This window comes from Corythoichthys intestinalis, chromosome 2 (genome assembly GCF_030265065.1).
Source record: "Corythoichthys intestinalis isolate RoL2023-P3 chromosome 2, ASM3026506v1, whole genome shotgun sequence".
In the NCBI taxonomy this organism is placed as follows: Eukaryota; Metazoa; Chordata; class Actinopteri; order Syngnathiformes; family Syngnathidae; genus Corythoichthys; species Corythoichthys intestinalis.
This window is the reverse complement of record NC_080396.1, coordinates 57,729,308-57,750,223: the sequence shown is the minus strand read 5'-3', so window position 1 is coordinate 57,750,223 and position 20,916 is coordinate 57,729,308. Positions and strand designations below refer to the sequence as shown.

At 39.0% G+C, this 20,916-nt stretch overlaps 1 protein-coding gene across 1 annotated transcript; it reads right to left on the bottom strand.

The window, feature by feature from the left end:
• Positions 1-885: 885 nt before the first annotated feature.
• LOC130912153 (cystathionine beta-synthase-like) lies at positions 886-19,448 on the bottom strand. The gene is made up of 15 exons (XM_057830022.1): positions 19,306-19,448; positions 12,720-12,994; positions 12,431-12,537; positions 11,609-11,743; positions 11,422-11,501; positions 11,140-11,344; positions 9,663-9,754; positions 9,033-9,158; positions 8,870-8,954; positions 8,662-8,767; positions 5,635-5,712; positions 5,396-5,530; positions 5,214-5,322; positions 4,972-5,056; positions 886-1,617 (listed from the first exon to the last, which is right to left on the bottom strand). Exons 2-15 carry the CDS (start codon positions 12,986-12,988, stop codon positions 1,472-1,474), a joined length of 1,758 nt encoding a protein of 585 aa, XP_057686005.1. The 5' UTR covers positions 12,989-12,994; positions 19,306-19,448; the 3' UTR covers positions 886-1,471.
• Between the last annotated feature and the right edge of the window lie 1,468 nt (positions 19,449-20,916).

Below are 20,916 nucleotides of genomic sequence, written 5' to 3'. Positions count from 1 at the left end.
AAGGCTCATTATGTATTTTAAGCCAACAGTCATTTCTGATAGTAGGCTAATATAGCTAATACAGATACATACAGCATGCGTTGCCTTCATTATCAGGCTTATTTAAGGCTTTTATTTTATTTTTTTAATTTTTTTTGCGGCTCCAGACATATTTGTTTTTTGGTCCAATATGGCTCTTTCAAAATTTTGGGTTGCCGATCCCTGGTCTTTCAAATGGCGCTGGGAGGGTTTTCCAAACAGTGATAGTAGTCGATAGCCGATTACTCATAGTTTAACTGAAGGAAAGTGACGACGCGGAGTGAGGGGGAAAAATCTGTATTAAGTGCGATTTTTGATTCATCATTTATTTGGAGAGATAGAGAAAAAATAATTTTCACAACTGCTTAGAGAAGCAGCTGACAGCCTGGATCGGTCGCTTCAGCCAACTAACCCGTCACCAAGACAATCAAATTTCATGCTGTCGATAACTAACCTAACCCTTTCCTGTTTGGAAACATTCTTTTCGGTAAAAGCAAAGGCAAAAGGCAATTGAAAAACAGAAAGGCAAAGGCAATGAATAGCGAAATAGAAAATGCAAAGAAAAAAAATTGCCGTTGTTTTTTTCCCCATTTGTTTCTCAAAGACAAAAGGTAAAAGTCAGTCACAATAATTGCCTGTTTTTTTCCCGGTGTTTTTCAATGGAAAAAAGGTAAATGACAAAAACTGTCAGTTTTTTCAGTTTGGGGTTGTCATTGACAAAAAGTAAATGTCATTGACAAAATGTACTTTTATACTTTCATTCATCTATCTTCATATTTTCTTTTTTATTTTGTAATTTTGGCACTCCTGTCACCTGTGATTCCATAACACACAACCATTAAGGGCCACAATGACAAAATGACAGTCGACGCTGACAGCATTATCTTTATTGAATCATATACGATTGCAGTAAAATGATTAAAATGCCCCCCAACAACTCAAAACCTGTGCTATTGTGTTGAGAATGAAAAGACTTCATATAGGATATTTAAAAAATAAGTGTTGCAAACAGGCGCAAGCAGCAAACATGCACAGTAACTGAAAATTGTATTCCAACATTAATCGTCAACCTGGCTAAGCTGGAATTACAACCATTTGCAACTCTGTTCTTGTGCTGTTATCGCCGTTTTCAATCATGAAAAAAAAAAAAAAAAAGCCTTCACCTTTTACAATAATATGAAACAAAAGCTTTTTACTGGAACAAGCAGCATTCTTTATGCACAGCAAGCACATTTACATTGTAACAATTGATTTCCTCAAACAAAAAAAGGACCCATTCTCATTACATTATTGGTGTAACAAACTATAAAATAATCTGCTTCATTACCAAGACTCAAGTTTACATGAAAATAAGAATAAATCCCGATCACATATTTTCCCATAAGAGACCAAATTAACTGAACATGTCTACTGTGTTTACTGTAAGAATTGCCGAGCACTGCATCTTTCAGATTCACAGCTCGTCTGTCGACTCTGAGAAAGAGCACTCTGAAAGAGAGCGCTCCCTCCGCTCACGGCCTGTGACGAAGTTCAGCAGGTCGACGGCGGTTACCACTCCAAAGACCATCTGCCTTAAACTGGGAGTGCCATCTGTCATATCTAAAAAAAAAAATGGGAGTGAGTTAAAAAAAAAAAAAAAAAAAAAAAAAAAAGAGGTACATGACTACAAACAGCGTGGGTTTCCTCCGGGATCTCCGGTTTCCTCCCACATCCCAAAAACATGCATGGTAGGCTGATTGAACACTCTAAATTGTCCGTAGGTATGAGTGTGTGCGTGAATGGTTGTATGTCTCCTTGTGCCCTGCGACTGGCTGGCAACCAGTTCAGGGTGTCCCCTGCCTACTGCCCGTAGTTAGCTGGGATAGGCTCCAGCACCTCCGCGACCCTCGTGAGGAAAAGCGGCATGGAAAATGAATGAATGAATGATTACAAACAGGAAATTTAACGATGCATTTTAAAAAAAAGGTAATACTATTGTTACATACCTACAGTATGTACCTAATTACCGTATAATAACCTCATAGGTTCTTTTTGTCCCGCTCCTTTTCAGGCATTTAGGTTTTTTTCCCCGTTTTGTTTGCTTTGTTAATCGTTATGTAAACCAGTTGAAAACCGATGAACTGTGCATACATGTCTAAATGAATATAACTGCCTGAAATGAATATGAACTCCTACAGTGCTTTATGTACATTTATTAAATGTAAATTCAGGTAGCAATAGGTTTAAACAGGACTGTCCCCTCAAAATAGTACTGAAAGGCTTAAACATGGTGTCTTCATTGTGTACCAGAGAGCATGTGTGTGTGTGTTGGATCATTTTGTAACTGATTGTTTTTGTTGCTTTAGTTTTTTTTTTTAAATAAATGTTTTTTTTCCCTCTCAGAACAAATGTATCTATATGAACTGTTGTTATAAGTGTACTGTACAATAACCCATTACGTAACCACATTAAGCCAGAGGCATAAAAAATAAATTAAAAAAAAAAAAAAAACCTGAATTTCGGCGATAGGAAAAAAAAGAAACGAAGCATTATTCGTCCAAAGAGCATACAGTTGCGGTCAAAAGTTTACATACACTTGTGAAGAACATGTCATGGCTCTCTTGAGTTTCCAGTTATTTCTACAACTCTGATTTTTCTCTGATAGAGTGATTGGAACAGATACTTCTTTGTCACAAAAAACATTTATGAAGTTTGGTTCTTTTATGACTTTATTATGGGTGAACAGAAAAAAGTGATCAAATCTGCTGGGTCAAAAATATACATACAGCAGCGCTAATATTTGGTAACATGTCCCTTGGCCATTTTCACTTCAATTAGGCGCTTTTGGTAGCCATCCACAAGCTTCTGGTTGAATCTTTGACCACTCCTCTTGACAGAATTGGTGCAGTTCAGTTAAATTTGATGGCTTTCTGACATGGACTTGTTTCTTCAGCATTGTCCACAAGTTCTCATTGTTTTAAGTCAGGACTTTGGGAAGGCCATTCGAAAACCTTAATTGTAGCCCGATTTAGCCATTCCATTACCACTTTTGATGTGTGTTTGGGGTCATTGTCCTGTTGGAACACCCAACTGCGCCCAAGACCCAATCTTCGGGCTGATGACGTTAGGTTATCTTGAAGAATTTGAAGGTAATCCTCCTTCTTCATTATCCCATTTACTCTCTGTAAAGCACCAGTTCCATTGGCAGCAAAACAGCCCCACAGCATAATACTACCACCACCGTGCTTGACGGTAGGCGTGGTGTACTTGGGGTTAAAGGCCTCACCTTTTCTCCTCCAAACATATTGCTGGGCATTGTGGCCAAAAAGCTCGATTTTTGTTTCGTCTGACCACAGAACTTTCCTCCAGAAGGTCTTATCTTTGTCCATGTGATAAGCAGCAAACTTCAGTCGAGCCTTAAGGTGCCGCTTTTGGAGCAAGGGCTTCCTTCTTGCACGGCAGCCTCTCAGTCCATGGAGATGCAAAACACGCTTGACTGTGGGCACTGACACCTGTGTTCCAGCAGCTTCTAATTCTTGGCAGATCTGCTTTTTGGTGATTCTCAGTTGAATCTTCACCCTCCTGACCTTTTTCTCTCAGCAGCAGGTGATAGCTTGCGTTTTCTTCCTGATCGTGGCAGTGACAAAACAGTGCCATGCACTTTATACTTACAAACAATTGTTTGCACTGTTGCTCTTGGGACCTGCAGCTGCTTTGAAATGGCTCCAAGTGGCCAAATGGCCGAGTTGTTCAAGTCAATGATTCGCTTTTTCAGATCCATGTATGGATATTTTTGACCCAGCAGATTTGATCACATTTTCTGTTAACCCATAATAAAGTCATAAAAGAACCAAACTTCATGAATGTTTTTTGTGACAAAGAAGTATCTGTTCCAATCACTCTATTAGAGAAAAATCAGAGTTGTAGAAATAACTGGAAACTCAAGAGAGCCATGACATTATGTTCTTCACAAGTGTATGTAAACTTTTGACCACAACTGTAAGTGCCCTCTAGCGGAGAAAATAGTTCCTAGTTTGAAAGGTGAAGAGTTCCTTCTTTCCTTCCTTAGTTATTATTATGAAATTAAAAGGATCATATATCCGGTTTTCTGTGGTCAATTGGTGTCAAATAACAACTGGAGAGAGGTTTAAATCTGTGCTTTCGAGTCATGTTGAGAGCAGCGCTCTATGTCAAATACTTCATTTTTTACGGGGCTTTAAAGATGCCACATGATTGGACGGCAAGCTTCCGTCAGATTGGTGTAAAGGAGTCATGTGATTATTGCTGCGACACTCATTGGTGAAATTGGTAGAGCAACTCTTGGCATTGCTGGCAAAAAAAAAAAAAAAAAATCTAATATGTAGAATAAAGATGACAAATGTAACGACTCTTGTGTAGCTCAATGTAACAGACTAAGAGTAGCGTTTCTTCTTCACAAATCTACTCAAGTAAAAAAGTATGGTTTAGTTAAATTACTCTTAGAAGTACATTTTTCTCAAGTAAATGTAACGGGAGTACATGTAACGCGTTACTACCCACCTCTGGTTAAATATTAACTACGAGTTAGTAATTGTTTAAATAAAATACTTTTCACATTTAAAAAATGTTTTGTGTATCAAGTTGTGGTTCAAGAATCGTGAAAAAATCAAAATTGTAAACTATTTTATCCTTCCAGACCTAGGGATCACACCTGTGAATTGCAGCCCATTGATTTTCATTCTAACCCCTGGTTCACTGCAAGAGACAGATCTGCTTTGTAAACAGGAAAATCCTTTGTAGAAAGAAACAATATAATTCTTGATCCTTGTGATATTATGACAAATGAATGCCACTGACTCGTTTTAAAACAACTGGGAACTTCTTAGATTGCAGAAAAAGTCAAATATTTCTCCTTTGAGTAAGTTCTAAAATGCAATGTTGCAATGAGTATGTAACAATGAGTTCATCTGGCACCACAATGTTTAGGTGACTTACATTGGATCTGCTCATGAACCACAAGGGCAAAGTGATCTATTTCCAGAATTCGGGACAACTTTCCCAAGTTATCCAACAGTCGTATCTGAATTTATGAGACAAGAGTGACAATGTTTAATGTACAAAGGAAGAAATCACAAATATTACAGCGTTGATCAAAGCTATGAAAATAATATCTACTGCTAAAGATGATAAATAAGGATTCTTAAGGCTTTCAGTTAAACACTAGAAGTTAGTCTAACCTGTTTAAACTGCTTGTAGATCACTTTGCTGACGGGGTCTGACAGCTTGATCTTCCCTGCAAGGATAGAGGCCAGCATATTCCCCAGGGTGACCATACCTAGGATTACCCTACACAAACAGAAACATGACGTAACCTTTCAACATCGCAAATATTGGCTATTATGTGCTCCACGACACTCACCCCGACTCATCCACTACAGGTGCCTGGTCAAAGCCCTTTTCTTTGAGGATCTTGATCGTTCGTTGGCAGCTAACGGTCGGCAAGACAGTCAGCGGTGCTGACAGGTTCAAACTTTGCACATTCAGGTTCCACCACCTGACCAACGAGAGTGCAATGTCATTGCACATCCCTGAATTAAATTTCCATTTATACAGTATATGAAAGGATTACACTTCATGAAAATGTAACTTTCAACATACCAGGGCTTTTTCACCATGAGATCCTCCTCGCTTAGGAAACCCTTCTGCACCATCCATTTGTCACTCAGGAATTTGGACCTTGTAGAAGACATTTGTTTTAATTTATTTACTCTAATCAAATCTAGCCTTTTGTGCTTCAGTCCAAACCACACAGACCACAGTACTGGTCTGCTTTATATATTGATGTTTCCCTACATCAGTGTTTTTCAACTGGTGTGCGTGAGAGATCGTCAGGTGTGCAGCGAGAAATTATCCAATTTCACATTTATATATATATATACACCAGGGGTGTAACGGTACATGTATTTGCACTGAACCGTTTCGGTACGGGGTGCTCGGTTCGGAACGGAGGCATACCGAACGAGTTTCTGACGTAATGTAAAGTGCTGTCAAATTTAGTGCGTTAACGGGCGGTAATTAATTTTTTGAATCAATCACGTTAAAATATTTGACGCATTTAACGCAAGCGCGGAATGCTACTAATGCCACTGTAAGGTCCCACGGACGGCTTGCTAAAGGCGTAACATGAAACGAGCCACACACACAAGTTGCAAGTGGACACAAATTTATTCACACAAGTCGAACTCGCAATGAACAAAATGCGGAAGAAGCTGGCTTCAGCGTAAGCCCAGGCCAAAACAACAAACAAAATGAAACTACACTTAAACCCCACCCGCTAAGTAAACCCCGATCGTAAAAAGGAAATAACAAAGACAGCCACTACCTTGGCTTCCTTCACTGAACAAAACAGGTGAAAACGAGTTCAACGAAAACGGCAGTTTACGCCTACTGCTGCGGTGCTCTTATTTACAGTGGTGAACAAAAACGATCCAATAATGAATGAACACAAAAGACCTCACCGAAAAAGCAGGAGTGTAACAAAGCGATCAAATGCTCAGGTGAATGAATGGCGAGCAAACGGCTGGAGAGGAGGTACGCGGCACGTATGCTGTCAAATGCGACTCTCAGAATGTTGACAGCGGCTAGTTTTTGATGTTGGCATCCTTCCTCGGGTGACCCATCAGGGGCGGCGACGTCGTCTGCCCGTCCAGCGTCAATCAGAGCACGTCACGTAGGGAGGGGAGGGAGCCAGCTGGCGGACGTGACGATCAGCTGACTGACAGTCTCAAAAAAGATGACTATTAAACGGCCAGGGCCGTCGCACCACTCAGAAGTGCAGTGAGCAGCGTGGGTAACGGTTAAATGTAAACATGGAAGAAAAGCAGGTTGGCCCTCTGGTTGGGCAATTCAAATTAAAAAAGAATATAGATGGAACAACTCTCAGAAAATTTAAATAGGTTGCTTTGCGTCAGCGACTGGCTAGAGGATGAACAGAGAAGACGGCCACATTTATGTGTACACTACACACACTTTGCACACATTCTAAATAATACTGTTTTTGTTACTGTTCTAAGGCTCTGTTGTGTGTTTGTTTTTGCAGAGAAAAAGAAAATGCCTTCAACAGAAAGAATGCTAATGTTAATGCCATCTTGTGGATTTATTGTTATAATCAACAAATACAGTACTTATGTACAGTATGTTGAATGTATATATCTGTCTTGTGTCTTATCTTTCCATTCCAAAAATAATTTACAGAAAAATATGGCAAATTTATTTAACCCTAATTACGATTAATTAATTTTTAAGCTGTGATTAACTCAATTAAAAATTTTAATCGTTTGACAGCCCTAATAACCCTTACTTTTCAAGGCTGTAGTCATAAAGTTCATATAAAACTTGAAACTGTTCAGTGTTGCAACTGTTCAATTTTGCACATCAGATATTTTTTTAAAGAAAAAGTTTGAGCCAATGTTATTTTTATTTTGTTTTTCAAAATATCTACATTTCAGAATATTGTATTTTCTATTTTTGAGCAGAATTCTAGCTTTGTATAGGCTAATGTTCCTATTGTTGAAAGCACAAAAGTGTGTAATAAACAACCAGCACATTTATATTTTGCATTTTGTTTTCTTACTGTACCGAAAATGAACTGAACCGTGACCTCAAAATCGAGGTACATGCTGAACCGAGATTTTTGTGTACCGTTACACCCCTAAAATATATATATATATATATATATATATATATATATATATATATATATGTATATACAGTTATTTTTTTAAATTTTTTTTACGAAGTCGGGCGGAGTTGCAGTAAGAAGGAAGGAGTAGGTAGAAAGCTCTCGGTTGTGTGCTGATGCGCGAGGTATTGCTTGTGTCGCGTTCAAGAACTGCTCGTATTTCTAGCCATCAGCGACCTTGCTGTCCGTGACAATTTGGACCCCAGCACGTCTATTGCACATCATTTGGTTAGACTAGTCATGTGTCGATATACTCGAAAGTGTCATTTCTATTTTATTCATATGTGACAACCGTCAATCCCCCCCTGTTTTATTCCAACACATTGTTGAGGACAGCAAGGTGGCTAATAGCTAGAAATCGAGCAGTTCTTGAACGCGACACGAGCAGCTATCCAGAGGCGCCATGGTGCCAAGCAAGTTCAAATGTCATCTTCAAACGAAACACCCGTCGCTTCAAAACAAGTCCATGGACTGTTTTGTTCGCCTTTGTGAAAATACAGAGAAACAGGCAACTTTTTTGAGAAAAACTACAAAGGTAAATCAAAAAGCCCTCAGAGCCAATCACCTTGTTGCCCACACTGTGACAGTGACATTAATACTACCTGCCTGCAAAGCCATTGTCTGCGAGATGCTCGGCCCTGATGTGGTTAAAGACATTGCTCAAGTCCCCGTCTAATAATTCTGAGCTTTTTCAAGCCTAACTGCCATCTAAAATAAAAACAGAAAAACTGAGAGCTGTTAAAGATGAGGGTATCGGCTTTGTATTCATCTAAACAGGCTCAAGTTTCACACTGAGTAAGTATACATACTGTAAAATTATTTTATAATTAAATATATTGTACAGATAATAATTTTGGAACATTTTTGGTTTGTGGTGTGCAGAGATTTTTTTTCAATGTAAAAACGTGCCGTGACTCAAAAAAGGTTGAAAAACACTGCCCTACATGTAATTTCTGACGGAATCTGGAAGGATAACCACACAGCGCTGTCCCTCTTTCAACTCTTTGGCAACATTGACAGCAGCTGCCATAGCGGTGCCAGAGCTCCCCCCTGTTTAACACACAAATACGATCACTGCCAAGATAAGATAACATGGTTACAATATAAACTGTTACTTTAAGTATGTATCATGTTGGCAAGCGCAGGGCTTACCGCACAGCAGACCCTCATCCCTGATCAGCATACGAGACATATTGAAGGACTCTTCATCATTGGACTTATACCAGGTGTCAATGACCTGAAAACACCAAATGAAGACTTCAGCCACTATCACAAATACAGAAGCGCACAGGAAGAAGAGGCTGGAGCAACTTACAGATCTGTCAAGTACTGTGGGAATGAAGTCGTAGCCGATACCCTCTACCTCATACTGGGTCTTATCTGTCTTGTTAAGCTCTTCTGGCTCTGCGAGGCAAGAGCCTTCTGGGTCCACGCCAACAATCTACAGACACAACTTCCAGTTAGTCCCAGTTGACCACTGGATTGTTCGTCTTGGTCTGAAACCAAAGTTTTATTGACTGTTTGTTCTGTTTTTAAACCAACCAATGTTTTACTGAGGCATTTCTTTTCCGTAGGTTGAGAGCAAAAGTGTCACAGAACACAATAATTAGCCGGTCTTGAAGGATCGTTAAAATGCCCTATAATTGTTGGTAATATGGGAAACGGTTGGCATTTGGCCTAGTTAATACAGGCAAAATTTCTCACAGCAGAGGTCTATCAATCCGAGTTGGAAAATGTTAATCTTTAGTGGCAGTTAGGTTGCTGTGTGAAATTTAACACCTGTAAACTGTTCAGGAAAAAATTGACATGTATGCTGATATTTATGTCAGCCAATCAATGCTTGCACCCGTTCCAGTTTTAATCTGTGCCAATTATATTAGCAACTGAACTGATTTGTTTTGGGTTTTTTTGTAAATCATAATTTCAATTTCTAGTAAAAACCTACCTTGATGTTGGGGCAATGTTCCTTTAGTTTGCGGGCAATGCCTGTTATGGTACCTCCAGTCCCGGCTCCTGCCACCAACATGTCTAGTTTGCCTGATGAGAGTGAGAAAATTTGTCAAGCATGGAATCCCAACATGCTGTAAGACTGACACATATTAACATGGCATGGGTAGGGATGGGAATTGATACAATTTGTACAATTCCGATTCCATTATCGATATTGCTTAACGATTCGATTATCTTATCGATTCTAATTTGGGGGGAAAGAAGAACATTTTGATTGGCATCGACTTTGTTTAATCACAAGTCAAAACCTTACAAACTCACAACGAGGTCAAAAGAGCCCCAAAGCCTCAATGTTAACTGTGGCAATAAGTGGCAAATGCACAAGAAAGTGTAACATTTTACTGAAACATTTTTCAAATAGAAATAAAAAATATTGGTATATATTGGTATATAGGTCGTTGTTCTGCCTTTGGCAATATGTGTTTAAGTGTATTATTTACCATTATATTGAAATGCATGCCTTTTAGTTTTTATGGTACTTTCACGCTCATGTGCGGGTGCCCTTGCGCTTCCTCACGCGAAGAACGCGCTCACGTGAAGAAGAGCGCGCTTACGCACGAAGAAGAAGTGCCGCATCCAAGCGAGTGAGCGAGTTAGTGAGAGAGGGAAACACTGCTACGAGCCTATGTTCTTTGTCAATGTTTGTAAAATATCTACAGAGGCAACGCCTGTATGTATCATCTTTTGTGTTGTTATTGTTTCCATTCGCGATCAGACACTGAAATCCAGTTGTGTATTGGTTTGAACGATGTGCTAATGCTAGCGAACGCATGCTAACAGCTTGTGTTATTACTGTATTAGCAGCTAATCATCTCTAATTTACGTTGATGTGAACCTGTTTGTTATTGGGGACCAAATTGATGTTTCATTTCTATTTTTAGTTTCACTCTTCAAGTGATGGTTGAATAAAGTCAGCAAATTATACCAACGTCTTCTGCATCGTCATTTGAAAGTTTAGCTAGCTGTATAACCAGGACTAAGCTTTAGCGTCTCGGTGAGGACAGTGCAGTCGTATTCCCTCCTGATGCAGTTATCTCCACCTTGCAATGACTGCAAGTCGCTTTGTTGTAATTTTTCCTCGTGGAGTGAAGACACACTTTCGAGCGGTTGAACCTACGAGCTGTCATTGTTATGTTTACGGCTGCAATGTTCGTACTAAACCATTGTAATCTTTCATTTTCACCCTCTTTCATGGTGAAGTTTAGCCAAACTTTGGAGCGAGTTGTTCTTGGCGCCATAGTAGTTTGATGCGTCTGGACAAGACACGTCACGATGCAATACGCGTCTTTAGGAAGCGTTAAAGGGATCGTTAAGGCTTTTTCATTGTGATGTCGAGGCCTCGAAACACTAGGAACCAGTTCGGAATTGGAATTGGATTTCGATTCCCATCCCTAGGCAAGGGTGTCCTGTACCCTCGCACTGTTCCAGTATCTCTTCAGCTGTGGTGTCATAGTGAGCAAGAGGATTGCTCGGATTGCGGTATTGGTCTAAGATGTGTGAGTCGGGGATCTCATTCTTCAGGCGCCACGCAACTCCCACGTGGGATTCTGGGGAATCGAAGCGAGCACTGGTAGGTGTGCGAACTATCTCAGCTCCGAGAGCTCTCAGGACATCCACCTGCATAAGGGATGGGTTATTTTTCAAAATGCAACAAGTGTGCAGAGGAAATGAACTCAGAGGAAAGACAACCCCACCTTCTCCATACTCATTTTTTCTGGCATGACAATGATGCAACGGTAGCCTTTCACAGCTGCAGCCAAAGCCAATCCAATACCTCAAGACAAACAAACACAACATTTACAAGGCATCAGCTTTCAGCTAATTAAAATACCTTTCGTCTTAGCAACGCACACGGTTGTAAACACATGTGTACTTAGTTACCAGTGTTGCCAGAGGTGGGCTCAATAATGGTGTCTCCTGGTTTGAGGACCCCTGCTCTCTCTGCGTCCTCCACCATTCGGAGACTGATCCTGTCTTTGACACTGCCGCCGGCGTTGAAAAACTCACACTTGGCCACTACACATACATTATGGAGAAAGCACATACTGTATAACTTCAGGTAGTACGTTATGCCTATGTAACTAACTCCACTTATGATTTCTTAAAGAAATGAGCATTTGTTCAGTTGTCTTGTTTTGAATTGAGAGAACAATTTTAGAGCTTTGTTGTGGCAGTGAACTCAATTCACTTCACAACAAACAGCAGTTTGGCAGAGACTAAAAAATATTTCAAAAACATTTTAGTTTTCAATGCCCTTACAATTATTCTTTGAAGGGCTGGATTGGAATGATTTAATGGCTTTTCTATTTTTTTAGCATATGAAATGCAAAAACACTCCTCTGGTTCAACGTAGGAGCAAAAGTGACATTTTCCTTGTGCTAATTCTTTGCGCGTGTAAGCCCCACGAATGTACTGTTCTGTTTATCACTAAATATTTTGCCTACTTGTCTTCAGTTCTCATCTTTGCATGATCTGAAACAAATGTGAAACTGAAATTATCATTCCTAACAGTAAATTAACGGTTTACAAAGACTTTGTAATTGGAATAATAATCTATTTAAAACCCCTCAATAAGTTCGTTGTGAGGTTGAGCCCAACGTCTGAAAACATAGCAAACATAGACTTCAAAAATATATTTGATAACGAGTGCCAAACACCTTGTGATTCTAAGATAACGCTTGGCTTGTGTTCGGGGGGACTTACATATTTCACATTTGACTCCAAATTTTTTAGGGATTTTGTTGATCCGCACAAGGGGAGTGTGACCGATCCTGTGCAAAATGTTCGGGAGAATGGTAGGCACAGCCGTTCTGTGAACAGAAGAATAATTAACAACGGTGTGTCAGCAAACAATCATTATGGTAATGGACAATAATGATGTCTGTATTGGATACTGTCACGCGACAAACATAAACCAAATGATAATTTTTCAGCCAGAAAATCGTAACGGTACATGTCCACTGAGAAGCAAGGGTTTAAACACCGGACTAACTTGGGGACTTGAGGATGAGGGGAATCTGCCTGTGAGGCTCCCAGGCTCCACGTGCAGCGGCTGGGGAGGTCGGGACGGATCCATTTCCTAGTAATGCTACTGTTTTGGTCTGCATTGTCCTCCACTACAGGCGCAGCGTCTACCCCATTAAGCGGGACCAAAGCCTCACGCTGTTTGACTTCACCGTTGGTGTGGTGAAGTAACTTTGCAGCGTGGGGGCAGATAGGGCTTTTGACAGGGCTCTCTTTGGACATTGGAACTGACGGCATGGCTTGCTTTGGAAGAACCAGAAAAAAACTTTAGTCACATTAAAATGCAATATCAAAGAAAGTGTGCTTTCATTAAACATGGAGCAAAACATTAACAAAAAAGGATTCTAGCAAATATTTAAAATTCCTTTTAAGAAAATACACAGACCGTTTATTTCTCACTTGAGAGTATTGTGCAATAGTCAAACGAAAAAAGACTGCTCAATAAACAAGCACACTGAAACGATTTGTAACCATCGATGGCGACTCACGCAAACAATGATTAATCCCAGGCATTAAAGTGAAGTTGTTTTTTCCCCCCACAACTGGCTGCACGCAAAGTTGTTGTTGTTTCTTTTGCCGGCACTCATGAGCTTTTTAACAGATTCATTCAATTAGAGGGGTCATACTTAGACCTGTCGCGATAACAAATTTTAGTAAGCGATAATTTATCTCATAAATTATTGCGATAGGCAATATTGTTGCCCCCCTTCCCAAAAGTTTTTTTTAACCAATTTAACAATAACACAGTGAGAATACAGTATATATTAATAGATCAAGTACACCCATTTAAACCCAATAAATGTTTACTCTTAAATTCAATAATACTTTTTAAGAAATCAAAACTAAAAACAATAGACCAAGCCTCTTTTAAGTAAAAGACAACAATATTGGTATAATATTGGTACCGCACCGAAACACAGCATAAATAAAATGTCGTTTTCAAGAAAAAATAAATAAAAACTTAAGCATTTTGGCAAATGAAAACTTTTCCCCTCATAGCTTCTGCTATGGCGTTCCATGTGTAATATTCTGGTTGGATGTTTTACAAGGCACCCTGAAGCACACGCAACAATGATGTTGTTTTGTTCATGTGGCGCGGCAGTGAGAGACACAGACAGAGTCTGCCGAGAGCCACAGGTTGAGGAAGTGTTGTTAGCGCCGTGTCTTGATAAAAAACAAAGTTGTCAGCATGAAGATGCATCTTCCTTCTGGGTCCAGCACGGCTCTATGTTGACTGGGTGCCCCGCAGTACGTCAATAATAGGCAAAACATACCGGCTGCGCACGGCTGCGGGGCGAACTCCGTCCCGTCATAATGTGGTATTCAAAACAAAGACAAACACACGGAGTCTGTACTCATCAGAGAAGCAGAGAGAGAGAGGTGGACTTGATTTGACAGAACATTTCCCCCCAATTTTTTTCTGCTTTAACCATGAGTTTGCGACATTATTTTGTATTCGAGCCTTGAGTCCTTGTCGCAGCATATGGCATAGTTGGTAACAAGGAAGCCCAACTTTTAATAGGCTACAGCACGTCTGCCACACGAGCGCAAGCACGTGCATGCGAGGCGATAAATCGCAGTGGGAAAATTACCGCCTTCATTTTTATTTACCATGCGATAATTATTGCACATTGCGACAGGCTTAGTCACACTATAGAACACAGTCTTTTTACTTAAGTGCATTGTTGTTTCGTCCACCATGACAAGAACGAAAGTATTTCGTCAAGGAACAATTTTTTCATGACTATGACGAGCTAAAAACGTGTCTTGGGAGAATAAAACATAACGAGGCGGGTGCCAGTTTTTGTCTGACGAGATGATAATTGGCCATAGTTTTCATCATGTCAGGTGCTGTTTGGGAAGTTTTGACATGGCTAGATATGCCATGTTGCTTTAGCCCAGTGGTGTCAAACCGATTCCACAAAGGGCCACAGTGGGTCCTGGTCTTTGTTCCAACAGATCCAGCATAAACAGTTCAACCGATGAGGTTTCTGCTAAAATAAGCAGCACCTGACAAGAATCAACTGATTATACTTGTAAGACACCAGATTGGTGAAAAGGTATTCATCTCGTTTGGTTGGAATGAAATCCAGTACCCACTGCGGCCCTTTGAGGACCTGTTTGACACCTGTGCTTTAGCCTTTAAAGGTCTGTGCTGAGTGCTCATCACATACCAAATGTAACTTGTAGAGTTAGCATAAGCATTTAGCATGATGAGTGTAATCTTGGAAAACTTTTACACACAGTGTGTGGCATCCAGGTGATTTTAATTGAAAATAATGTGATGTACTGCTTTCCTGCTGAGTGTGGATTATCATCACAAAGATTGTGATGTAGACTCTACCATTATGTGCTCGTCTGTCAATGCCTACTCAAAATAGTTGGAAACCTTTTCTTTATTTATTTATTCATGCAATATAACTTTTTAAATTTACAGATGAAAACATTTTGAGTAATTGTCGACTAAAACTAGGCGAAATTTGAGTTTTCGTTGACTAAAACTAGACATATATTTTCAAATGACTACAATATGACCAAGACTAATAGGTATTTTCATCCAAAAGACAAAGACGAAAATTAAACGGGCTACCAAAAACAACACTGGCTCAGGTGTATCTGAAACACTGGTGGACCATATCCACCAAGTCTTGTGCAATATAACGATATATGAGCTCCACAACCATCTGAATGGAATGCTCTCGCTCTGATGCACAGCACTCGCAAACATCACTTTGGGAACGCCCACTTACTGCAGGTAAACAATCACAACAGCAAACATGGGGAAACATCAGCTTTAATTTTTTTTTTTTAAATAATGTTTTGTAGTGCTGCAACGATTAATCAATTAACTCGAGTATTCGATTAGAAAAAAATATTCGAATTAAATTTTGCTGCTTTGAGTATTCGAATTAAAGTGGAGTTGTAATGGTTTGTTTTGAAAGTGTTTGTATTTAGTTTTATTGATTTGGGTGAATACACTGCCCTGTAGTCTGCCTCATTTCATGTGGCTGAATCCAGCTGCTCCCTGTTAAGACCAATGTAAGCTAAATTTTTGTTTGAGCTAATGTTTTTTTAATGCATTCGTAAAGTATATTTAGCTGTTTTTTGTGGGAATATGTGTCTGAGCCATTTGTTAAGAGCATTGTAAAAAAAAAAAAAAAATTTTTTTTTTGCATTTTATAGCATTTAAGCTAGCAGACTTTTGCTATGTAAGTTAGCCAATTGTTTTTTTGTTGTACATAGATCGTCATTATTTTTTCATACCGTTTGAGGCTAAGCTCAGGTATTTTAATTTTTTATGTTCCTTATCAGATTACTCGATTATTCGGACTAACTAGTTCATCAATTAATCGACTACTAATAAAATCGATAACTGCAGCCCTAATGTTTTGATTCAAATATATTTCATTTTCGCGTTTTTGTGCCTTTTGATGCAAAAGAAAAACCACGTGGACGCCATTGCTCCGAGTGGGTGGGTATGTTGTTGTCTGGGCTGAGGAGGTTGTTCTAAAGGGAGTGCATAACTGGTTGTCGCCTTGTAAAACTGTACTGTTCCCTAGGGCCTGGCATGAATACTACATCGTTTTCACGCGGAATTGCAATATTGTTCGAATGGCGACGGAACCAAGACGGAACCGTGTAATTGCAAACATGAAATTTGTTGTATTCTAGGAGCGTCACCATGTACAGTGAGGAGAACAAGTATTTGATACACTGCCAATGGGTTTTCCCATTGACTGTGTATTTGATACACTGCCAATGGGTTTTCCCATTGACTGTGTATCAAATACTTGTTCTCCCCACTGTAAATGGCTCCATAGTTTCCAGTTTAGTAGCACATACTGGACTGTCTCAGGAAATTAGAATACACAATATTCTAATTTTTTGAGACAGTCCTGTGTATATATACAGGACTGTCTCAGGAAATTAGAATACACAATATTCTAATTTCCTGAGACAGTCAGGAAATTAGAATATTGTGTATTCTAATTTCCTGAGACAGTCCTGTATATTGTCTGTCTGTCTCAAAAAATTAGAATATTGTGTATTCTAATTTTCTGAGACAGTCCAGTACATTGCTTGGTGCGCTAAATTCAGCAAGAGATAACAAGTCAAGGAAAAGATGCTGTAATTCTTGCTCCTTGAGGTATTTTGCTAACGGCTAGTCAGAAACGTGGGAATTGGTTTAAACATTGTAGAATTATATGCCTCGGTGACTGGCCATTCTATTTTATCAGTTACGCACTCATTTGGTTTCTACACAAAAATTAATATCTACAGACGACTGTTTTTGTTGTTACTCAAATTTGAAATAACTTTATCCTTGACAATCCTACACCAATATTAGTAATGTTTCAAAATTAAAAGATGAAAGAAACAACATATATTGTCAAAAAGCAAATATTTCAAAATAGAATACAGCTACTCTGGATTGTGCAAATGCAGCACACAATGTTCTGCTCCCTGTGTTTATAAACTGGAATATTTTATTCTTTTGCTAACGATGTTTATCTGCAGGCCAAGGCCAAGCAGCTCATTTCAGTGGCATTAGCTACGTGTGGGAACTTGATCTGCCGTAGGGACAACTGCATATAGAACTCAGTTTGGCAGTTTGGACACACGTGTAAGTTTAACCAGGGAAAATATGTCTTATATCTTTAAAATTTGTGCTTTAATGAACCAAAGAGGCCCGATCAAATGTAAATATGCATTCTTCTGAACCGTAAACTTATTATGAAAATGAAATTTAATTTAAAAACAATTTTTTTTAAACCTTATGTCCAATCCATCTGAACTCACTGACTGCAACTGACGTACGAGACGTCCAATCCATTTTCACTGGGAGGCACGAATGAACCAATGAACCACTCCGAAAAAATATCAACTTTGGAGTGTTACTTGACACTTTAGCCAATGTGTATTTCTTTTTATTCATTTTAATTTCATGAATAAAGTTTTTATTAATATTGTACCATTCATAAATGTATAATATAAACCAAGGGCGTAGGTTTGGTCTCAACATTGGTAGGGACCATATCACAGCATAACCTGCTTGTACACTTTATGCTGGGCAGAGGACATTAATAAAACCAAACAGATTGGGTGAAAGGGAGTCAGGGCTACATTTCTCAAGAAAATATGAACCTAATGATTTAATAGGCTAAATGATCAATGCAAAAAAAATGTGTACACATATATATATACAAATACTAACTTTCATATGTTTTGGTTCAGGCGATATACCGTTCGATTCAAACCTTCGTTTCAAAAACTACAAATTAAACATTTTGAAAACTCTAGTTTTGCAGGTTAGCAAGTTTACACATTTTAATGTTATGCTAACTGTGATGCAGGTCAAACTTTCAGTAGCAAAATTAGTGGTGTGTTTCTAATATCGCTCCTCTTAGAAAAGAGCGGAGGAGGAGACATGACATTAATATGTTGTAACTGTACATGTGTGTATGGGGTGGGTTTGGGGGGACCAAGTCATCAGCCAATCAAACATGCATTTGGACCGGCACATTTACCAAGTGAAAAGGGGGAAATGTTAGTCTGTAATGAAAATAATTCACTTAATAATGGTAGGGTCCATTGTATCCTTACAGCAAACAGTCTGTGAAGACAATCTAAATGACCTATTTAACCAAACTCGTTACATAAAATGGTAAATGGAATGTACTTATATAGCGCTTTATCTATGCAAATAAGGTTGCTTAAAAGTTGGTGGGGACAACTTGAGCACCCTGAAAAGTTGGTATTGTTATGTCCCTACCGTCCTTATGCAAACCTACGCCCTTGATATAAACAGTCTACAAAAATGGGTCATAATTTAAAAAAACAAATCACACAATTGCTAATATGTAAGCCAATATATATTTTAATAACCAAAGAACAGTCACTTGTCACTTGGGTTGAAAGTCTAAAATAGCTCTTTAACTGTAATGACCCCTGTCCCTGAAAGGGTTAATAATAGTTGTATGCAGACTTTCTGTGGTTAACTAGCTTTCCACATACCTAGAATACGTGAGAAAATAAAAATAAAATGAAACAGACTGGGAAAACGCCAGTCTACAGCGTCAGCAGAAAAAAAACACCACAACCCAGACACTCACTGGGGCATGACAAAGGGGATAACGGTGAATAGGAGGAATGCAAACATATGAAACACAATGCAACACATGAAAACACGGAAGTCGAGAGTAGAAAGCCGACAGGACAGTGTTGTTAATAAATGGTTACCTTAACACTTCGATGCTAATGATGCACTCTTGCATCATTTCAAACGTGTCCAAACAATGACCTCGCAAATCTTTTTTTCCAAACACGGTTGTTCCGTTGTCCATGGAAAATAACGGCCAATCATACATATTATGTTAAAATGTCACCTACATGCTCAATTCTGACCAATAATCAGCTCAAACGATTAAAAAGGCAAACTACGCAGGTAGTGTTGCATCAGCTTCCACAAAGGTAGCGTACGAGTTTAAAGGAGCTTTTAATTAAAATGGTTACCTTTCAATTTACGACATCACAAATATTTTTATTTTACTTACCGATTTGGTTAAACGTGCCTCCCGAAAACGTCTGGGAACTACCCAGGCTAGCGCAGCATCTACACTGCGTTGTGAGCAACTTCCGATATGCAGCTTCCGTGACCAAGCGTGCGAGAATTGTGGGGTATGCGCCAGGGCACTCGCTGATTGGCTGCAGCGAGGGCGTCTGCTTGATCCTCTCCACGAATCAGGACCTGAAATTTCTCCTTCTGCATGAGAGCACGTAGGCCCCGCCCCCAGTTGACAATTTATCGACATAGCAAAAGCATGGCTTGGACACTCGTCTGACGTACGGGAAAATCCAATAACATGATTACAGATGCAAAGTTGCAAACTACTAAAGAATACGAGGTTCAACTTGGTGAGATGCACTTCCATTTGAGCTGAATGTATTTAGGTCCTGAATAAATTTTATTGTAATGTCTTGGTGTCATGACCAAGAGTTCTGTTTAACCTTTTATGGAGCAAGTGACTATTTTTGGAAATTAATCAAATTTAACCATAAATATTTGAATGCCAGGTCACAGTGTATATTTTGAAATCCTCAATCATTAATGGGTTTTTTTCATATTATTGATATTTTTACAAATGAATAAAATAATACATGAATGTTAATAAAAACATATTTCATTTGATTAACAATGAATTAATGCAACTAACAAGAACAAAAAAGGAATACACTCTATTTATAATATATAATAATATATATACTGTAGTTCAGTGGTTCTTAACCTGGGTTCGATCGAACCCCAGGGGTTCGGTGAAGAAACGTAGAGCCCTATTTTTGTATGCTGATTAAATCTAGGCAAAGTGACCTTTTATACCAGATTTTTGACTGGTTTGCTCCTAATTTACAGGCTTAATCCGTTTCTTTAAATGCTAGTCCTCGATCTGATGGGAGAGGAACTGGTTTGCTCAGTGGAAGTTTGACTCGCACTTGGTACGAGGGAATACACCAGACCCATGGGCAGCGTGGTCTCAAATTTGGACCTGTTCATAAAACATTCCGTCAAAATGAGAAGAATTTTAATGGGAATTTGCTAAATTATTAGCTGGCTAGCTAAGCTTAGGTATATTTATTTTGAATTTGAAAAAAAAAAATGCTTTATTTATCCAACTCCAAAGGGTTCGGTGAATCCATATGTGAAACTTGTGGGGTTCGGTACCGTTAGCAAGGTTAAGAACCACTGCTGCAGTTATATCTTTTTTACTTCCATAGTATTTAATTCATTGACATTGACAATAGAACGTCCAAATCATTTAAACAAGGAGGACTGGCTGTGAATGCTCATCGTTCTGTGTCATTGACGGCGCTAGAATGAACGAACGTTCATTCACTCATCGGGCGGATTGGACGTCAAGTGCCATCATTGGCAGCCAATGAGTGCAATGAGGGTCAAAAATCATTCTCAGTCCAAATTTATTGGACGTATAGTGCCATCAGTGGCAGCCAATGAGACACTTCAAAAATGAGTCTAAAATATCTAAAAACAAGATTTTTGCTCATTAAAAAATACCATATATACCGTATATTTTAACTGATTATATCTAAGGGATTTTTTATTTTAATTGGTACTTTGTACTAGAAGCTAGCTACAAATTCTTTATAAG